General features: G+C 49.5%; 1 protein-coding gene across 1 annotated transcript; it reads right to left on the reverse strand.

The window, feature by feature from the left end:
* Positions 1–936: 936 nt before the first annotated feature.
* On the reverse strand, positions 937–6660 carry LOC149320245 (GPI-linked NAD(P)(+)--arginine ADP-ribosyltransferase 1-like). The gene is made up of 4 exons (XM_089508306.1): positions 6575–6660; positions 3952–4696; positions 1477–1515; positions 937–1127 (listed from the first exon to the last, which is right to left on the reverse strand). The coding sequence occupies exons 1-4, from the start codon at positions 6641–6643 to the stop codon at positions 1024–1026; spliced, it is 957 nt and encodes a 318-aa protein (XP_089364432.1). The 5' UTR covers positions 6644–6660; the 3' UTR covers positions 937–1023.
* Positions 6661–7198: the final 538 nt, after the last annotated feature.

Here is a 7198-nt window from a genome sequence, read left to right on the forward strand (position 1 = left end):
TAATAATAATAATAATAATAATAATAATAATAATGTGCCCATAGGTCACATCATAAGCCCAAAGGCAGCACTGGGAAGGGGAGAAAATGGTGGATCTCCCAAAAACTGAGGAAACCAATGTCTGGAAAAACCAGGTTTTTGTATTTGCCTCGCTTTACTGTGACAGAAATCGATCAAAGTAGGATCGGAACCATGTTCAAATAGGAAAGACGATCATATAAATCAATCAGTGAGTTGCTTTAAATCATAGTGGGAATGTGCCCCAGGTCTGTGAGGTTTTCTGCTAGCATTATGGTGTCATCTGCGTATCTCAGATTGTTGATATCCCTTCCTCCCATTTTCACTCCTCCGTTTTCTGTGTGCAGTTATGCTTGTCTTATAATATGTTCTGCATATAAGTTGAACAGATGGGGTGAAAGGATGCAGCCTTGCCTGGCCCCTTTCCCAATTGGGAACCATTCTGTTTCTTCTTGTTCTGTCCTGACAGTAGCCTCTTGTCCTGAGTTCAGATTCCTCCTTAGGACTATCAGGTGTGTTGGCACTCCCATCATATCTTTAAGGGCATTTCATAGCCTTTCATGGTCTATGCCATCAAAGGCTTTGCTGTAGGCATTAAAACACATATATCCTCTGGGGCAGCAGGAAAGAATTTGGCTCCATCTTCCATATTCCAAGTTAGCTCAGCCATTATCTCCTCTCCATCTTCTCCTCTCCAGGCTAAACATCCCTCAACTTTCATAGCAGTGGGTTTCCAGGCGTTGCTTCTGCCGTCTTGGTTTCCTTCTAACATTTGTGGCCCAGCTAACATTTACACCATTTAAAGCTCTACTTCAACAGCAAATGGCAACGATGCTCTATCTGGATGCACAGTCAGACTAGAAAATGCCTCATTTGCAGCTGGTGCCAGGCTCTGAATCTAATGCAAAGAGAGTCCTCTTAACCTCATGCTATTCTCCTATTTCCTCTTCTTTTCCCGGAGTCAGTTCTCAAAGGTATTCAGAGAAGGAGATGGAGCCGTGGAGGTCAGAGGAATCCCGGTGATCCAAAGAGGACGGCCGTAATGAGTAGGACTCCCCAGAGAAGGAAGGGCATCTGGGCATGGGCAGAGAAATGGCTGAGGCCGGCACCTGTCAAGGCAAAAGCAACGGGGATGGGGAAGAGAAAGGCACATTTTAAAAGTTAGCCATGGGAATAGTCTCTCTGTGTGCGTATTTGTTGTTGTTGGGACCCTTCAAGTAATTTCTGAGTGATAGCAGCCCTATCACAGGGTTGTCTTCTTGGAAAGTTTCTTCAGGTGGGGTTTGCCACTGCCATCCTCTCAGGCTGAGAAAGTGTGACTTATCACCCAAGGTCAGCCAGTGGCTTTCCATGGCTGAGCGGGGATTCGAACCCTGGTCTCCAAAGGCATAGTCCAATGCTCAAACCGCTACGTCACACTGGCTACACACACACACACACTCAGCATCTCTCACTCACCTGAATGGAAGGGGCATCTTTGCACTTTGCACTTTTTCTCTGCAAAGGACAAAAAAGAAAGGAAAAGTCATTATAAGCACATGTGTTTTTTATATTCTTTACCTCCTCAAAAATATCAAAAATAAAAAAGATCAAAGCCAAGTCTGCTAGAGATTAGCTTCCATTTGCAGAGTAACCTTCAGAAAAGCCTGTCCCATTCAGCCGCTGCTTCTCTGAGAACTGAAGCCGAGTCAAAAAACAAACAAGAGGGCATCTTGCGTTTAATGAAAAGCTTGCTAATGGCTGGGACCGACATCCGCCTGGGAGCCTCCATCCTAGATGGCTAATGAATAATAGATCAGGTGAATGAAGACACCTTTAATCTCACCATCTTTCGGAGGAAGATGTGTGGAAGGAAGAAGAAGAAGATGGTGACCCGAAAAGGAGAGAAGAATTAAATCTCTGTGTAACTTCTGAACGAAAGTGACCTGGGTCACACGGTGTGTTGCAAAATTTATTTATTGCTATGATGCAGTTCAGCGCTAGCAGAGTCTTGGGAGCCATTCAGACTAGATTTTACCCTGGTTCCCAAACCGGTTTAAAAGTTGGAAGTTCTCACTCGCATCAGTTTTAACACAACTTGCACAAGGGGCTTGCACAAGAGATCCAGGGCAAATCCCCCTTAGCGCGGTTTTTCTGAAAGCGGACTATTTGCCCGTTCTCTTTGAAAAAACTGGCTCTTCCCTGCTGCCCGCAAATGAGAGCTCAGCCCCGGCGATGATCGGTCAAGATCAGGGAGGCATTCAGGGCAGAGGGCGGCAGCGGGAGGGTCATGCCTCCCCTCTCCGGAAGGCTTTTTGCAAGCGGCTTTTCCCCTCTTTGTGTAATTTTATTGACAGATTATGCGCATGCTTGTGCTACAGATGGGTGCATAGGGATAGAATGTGTATGCTTGTGCTACATTTCCCTTCCCTTTGCTCACTGCCGCTCCCTCCCCAATGTCAGCCTCGCTACTCTCATTGAGGAAGGCAGCAGGGGGCACCTCTTCTGTCTTCTTCCCCCTCTTCTCTTCCTCCTCCTCCTCCTCCTCTTCTTCTTCCATGTCGCCGCTGCTGCTGCGGCTCTACCTTCTCCTCTTCCCTCACCTTCTCTGCCTTCCTCTTCTGCCTCTTATCCTCCTCTTGCCCTCCTGCTGCTGCTTGCCCTCCTTTTTTCCCTCCTCTTCCTCTTCTCCACTCTTCCTCATTCTCCTCCCTCCTCCTCCTCCTCTGCCAACGCCCCCTCCCCCCCCCCCCAGCAGGCTCTTTCTGCTTCTCCTCTCTTCCTGACCTGCTCTTCTTCCTTTTCCTGTTCCTCTTCTTCTTCCTCTCCCTGCTTGCTCTGCACCTGCAGCCGAGGAAGAGCAGAGTAGAGGAGGAGGAATGCACAGGAGGCGAGTGGGCTGGGAGTGACACCCCGGAGCCAAAGACCCTCGGTCTCCAAGGCAGGCAGGCAGGCAGGCAAGGCAGGCCAGGAGGGGGCCCTCGGCTGCTCAGTCAGCCGGCTTTCCTCCCTCCGGAGAGCAGAGCAGAGTGGAGCCGAGCAGAAGGTGGTGGGTGCTCAGGCCCGATCCAGGTGGAGGGCGCGGCCTCCTTCCCTGCCTCCCTCTGTCCCTCTGCCGCCTCCTGGTCTCTGCCGGGTGGCCATGTTCCGCGGGGCCGAGGAGGAGGAGGACGGTGGACACAGCGATGGCAGGAGCGGCCATGGAGCGCCACTGACTGACAGGCTCCCTCCGGAGCAGGAGCAGGAGCCAGGCGGCGGCAGATGCAGGCAGGCACTTGGATCCTGCAGGAGCTGCCTGCCCTCCTGGCTCCTCTGCTTCTGCTGGCCTCCCAAAGTCCCCCACGAACAAGTTGACCAAATACGCGAATGCTGCCACCAGTTTTTTTTAAAGCAGGGGGGAAAGCCCCCATTCTGTCAGCCAATGGCTGCAGGAAACGTCACCTCTGACAAAAGCGGAAGTGAATTTGATTGATGGCAAAGGAGCCTTCATTTCAAACCGGTACCGCTCCGCAAAGAGCTGCGATGGCATTCAGGGGTAAATTACCCCAAATAAGATCAATGATAGTGGGCACTTGCTTCCAGAGGGATTGGGGAGGGGGATCCGAATCTGCCCAGCTCCATCCAGGGCAAATAGGTGAGTGGGAATGGGACCTGACATGCAGGAAATACTGTGCTATCTAAAATCCCACTTGCTCTAAATAGCAAAGAGGAAGGGAAGAGAAAATGCTGAAATTTCCCAACACTTTTTATGTTTGGGGGCTGAAAATCTGGTCCACTTTTTCCCCTGTGAGCTTTGGGGTCTCTGCAGGGAAAGACCCCCAAAGAGGCATTTTGTGGGCCACGAAACGTGATCCCGTAAATGGCCCAATGGCCGCACCTTCCTTGCTGCAGATGCTCTTTCAAAGCCAGTTCCCTTCTCTATGGAAAGATCCGTTTTTCCCTCTCGCCGGTTACCTTTCACGAAGACGCAGTTGTGGAGGCTGGAGTCTTCGAGGGAGAGGAGGTGGATGAAGGTGGTCTGGGGGGCCTTGGTGAAATTGGCCACCTTGAAGGTCTCAAAGGGCGGGATGAGGACCTCCTCTTCACCTGGGAAGAAGGAGAAGTTCTTGATGTTGACTCCATAGCAGGTCTGGATGGTGAAGAAGGTGTCCGTGCCGAACTGCAAGGCGCTCTCGTTCTTCAGCGACGAGGAGGTGAAGCGGCCAAAGCGGACCGGACGGAGGCGTTCGGAGATGAAGCGGACGCTCCTGACCCCCCGGTAGACCTTCTGGCACCTGGGCGAAGAGGTGGCACTCAGGGCCTGGAGAGCTCTGGTCAGGAGAAAGTGGAAGGTCTTGAAGTGGAAGTTGGTGAGATAGGCGTCCCTGGTGCGGCCGGCCTCCCTCACGGCGGCGTTGAAGTCCCTGTGGAAGTGCCCTTGGGCCGTGTAGGCCAAGAGGGCGATGGCGTACTCCGGCTTCATGCCCAGGGGCAGCTCCGGGAGGGAGGCCTTCCTCTCCTTCCACTTGGACTCTGCCTCTGCCCAGGCTTCGGCGTAGAGCCGGTTGGTGGCAAACTCTGTCAGGTTCAGGTCCTTCAGCTCGGACTCCATCTGCGCTGCACAGCCCTTGTACTGGTCATCGAATGAAGTGGCCGCCATGTCGAGGGGGGACTCTCGGACGGGGAAGAGGTCCCGCTTGTGGACAGGGAAGGAGAAGACCTGGGCGGGAAAAGGAAGGAGCGAGAAAGAGACCGCGGAGGGAAAGGGGTGCTCTCGTTACACATGTTCAGACTACTACTTGCTTTATAGTTTTTTGTGGGTCGTTCAGGCTCTGTGGCCATGCTTTGGAAGAGTTTGTTCCTGATGTTTTGCCTGCATCTGTGGCTTTGGCATTTTCAGAGAATGATGGCATGGAAGAGAGTGGGGTATATATATGGTTGGTTGAGAGGAAGCAGTTTACATGTTATTCTGTGTATTGTTGATGGCAAGGTCTCAGGATGGGAGGAAATGCTAAGAGTGTCTGCATAATGAGAGATCCATTCATTGTCTGTGGAATCCCCCTGACCCTGACTGGTTTTCATTTGCATTTTGCTGGGTCTTGATTTTGGTGTTTTTCAGGACCTGGAGCCAAACTTTGCTAACTTTAAGGGTTTCATCTTTCTTATTAAAGTTGTCTAGATGTTTCTGGATTTCAATGGCTTCCCTATGCATTCTGACCTGATAGCTCTAACATGTTCTGCTACTGCTGACTTTTCTGGCTGGCCCAGTCTGCAGTGTCTCTCGTGTTCCTTGATTATATGGGCATAAAATGCTGTTTGAAAACACTGAAACTTTAGACCATGCCAACAACTATCAGGTCAGAATGCACAGGGATGCCATTGAAATCCACAAACACCTGGACAAGTTGGAGCAGGTTCAGAGAAGAGCAACAAGGATGTAAGAGGAGCTTACCCACTGAGGGCATTCTTTAACAGATTGGCTATGGAGAGAGATCACTGTTGGTAGTGGATCAGGGGAAACAGATAAGGCTGATCTTAAACAGCCCCATCTGCCCCGATGGTCCTACTCCATTTGTCTGATCTTAATCTGCTTTATAACTAGTATAACGCTTTTAGGCATCTAATTTGCATCTGATTGATGTTTTGCTGGGGGGGGGGTTTGAGGATTGTCCTTTAGATTATTATGCCATGTTATGTCTTGATTATTATGCTAATATTCTGTTTTTTTGCATTTTGCTTTATGTATTTTTAACCTTTTGTATACCTATTTTACTGTTGTTATGTTTTGCTGTTGCGTAGCGACGGCGGGGTGTAAGGGGGGGATAGCTTAATGCATTATTGTTTGTATTTTGTTTTGTATTCTATTGATCTTCTTTGGTAATCTGCCTTGATTCCTTCGGGAAAAGGTGGAATGCAAATGAATTATGTTATTAGTGAGAAAAAGCATTGGAGGAAAGGCTGAGGAGTTGGGTCTGCTCAGCCTCAGGAAGGGGAGGCTCAGGGATGACATGCTTGCCCCATTCAAATACCTAAAAGGGTGCCCCAGAAAAAAGGGGCAGGTTTGTTCCCTGAAGCCCCAGAGAGCAGCTCTGGACCATGTTACATGGACAACAAAAACACGGACCATGTTACATTTGGAAAACTAACCCATAAGGGATATATAGCCTTGTTATTGTTGTGCGCCTTCATGTTGTTTCCAGCTTATGGAGAGCCTAAAGCAAACTTGTTGTGGGGTTTTATTGGCATGTTTCTTCAGAGGGAGGTTCGCCATTGCCTTGCCTTGAGGCTGAGAGAGTGTGCCTTGCCCAAGGTCACCATGGGGTTTGCATCGCTGAGCGGGGATTCGAACCCTGCTCTCCAGGGTCATGGAGTCAATCCACTATAGCCTGGATGTGTCCTAACTCTTTTTAATTCTTGATGTGCTGAGATTTAGGGGCCAGGACATTGTAATGCACACAGAGCTTGGGAAAGTTGCTTTTTATGGATGACCGCTCCCTAAAACTGAGGAAGTTGCAATCTGGGGCCCCAAAGAGCAATGTTTCCAAGCTTGGCAGAAAGCAAATGGCTTTGCTCTGCTTCTTAATGGTAGCCTTCATACCTGGAGGCCTCCTGGAAACATCCACAGCAGACACAGCGCCAGAGGCATCTGGAAAAGGGGCCTCTCCATAATCCACACCTTGGCAGCTCCCTAAACAGAAAGCAAAAGGACATCCTCTTTATTTCTTGGCCATATTGTCCAACAGAGACATTGAAAACAAGGTCCCAAAGTGGGTAATAATGAATCTTCTAACACTAGAGTTGGAAGAGACCTCACAAAGGGCTATCCACTCCAACCCTTCTGCCATGCAGGAACTCTCAATCACAGCATTCCCAAGAGATGGCCATCCAGCCTCTGTTTAAACGCCTCCAAAGAAGGAGACTCCAGCAAAATCTCTGAAAGAGTGTCTTCCTCTGTCAAACAGCCCTTACTCTCAGGAAGTCCCTCCTAATGTTGAGCTGGAATCTCTTTTCCTGCAGCTTCTGGAGCAGCAGAAAACAAGCTTGCTTCCTCCTCAATATGACATCCCTTCAAATAATCAAACATGACCAAAATGGTGAAGGGCCTGGAAACCATGAAGCCCTATGAGGAGAGACTTAGGGAGCTGGGGATGTTTAGCCTGGAGAAGAACGTTAAGGGGTGACATAATAGCCCTGTTTAAGTATTTGAAGGGATGTCATATTA

Source organism: Sceloporus occidentalis, unplaced genomic scaffold (assembly GCF_023333645.1).
Source record: "Sceloporus occidentalis isolate IW3139 unplaced genomic scaffold, rSceOcc1.0.p SCAF_2, whole genome shotgun sequence".
Taxonomy (NCBI): Eukaryota; Metazoa; Chordata; class Lepidosauria; order Squamata; family Phrynosomatidae; genus Sceloporus; species Sceloporus occidentalis.

Excerpts from the sequence above, each read along its gene's own strand:
- LOC149320245 (XM_089508306.1), bottom strand. The coding sequence starts at position 6,643 with ATGGAGAGGCCCCTTTTCCAGATGCCTCTGGCGCTGTGTCTGCTGTGG. Across the intron at positions 4,697-6,574 it reads TGTTTCCAGGAGGCCTCCAG|GTCTTCTCCTTCCCTGTCCA; the intron begins GTATGAAGGCTA and ends TTTCCCGCCCAG. Across the intron at positions 1,128-1,476 it reads AAGATGCCCCTTCCATTCAG|GTGCCGGCCTCAGCCATTTC; the intron begins GTGAGTGAGAGA and ends TTGCCTTGACAG.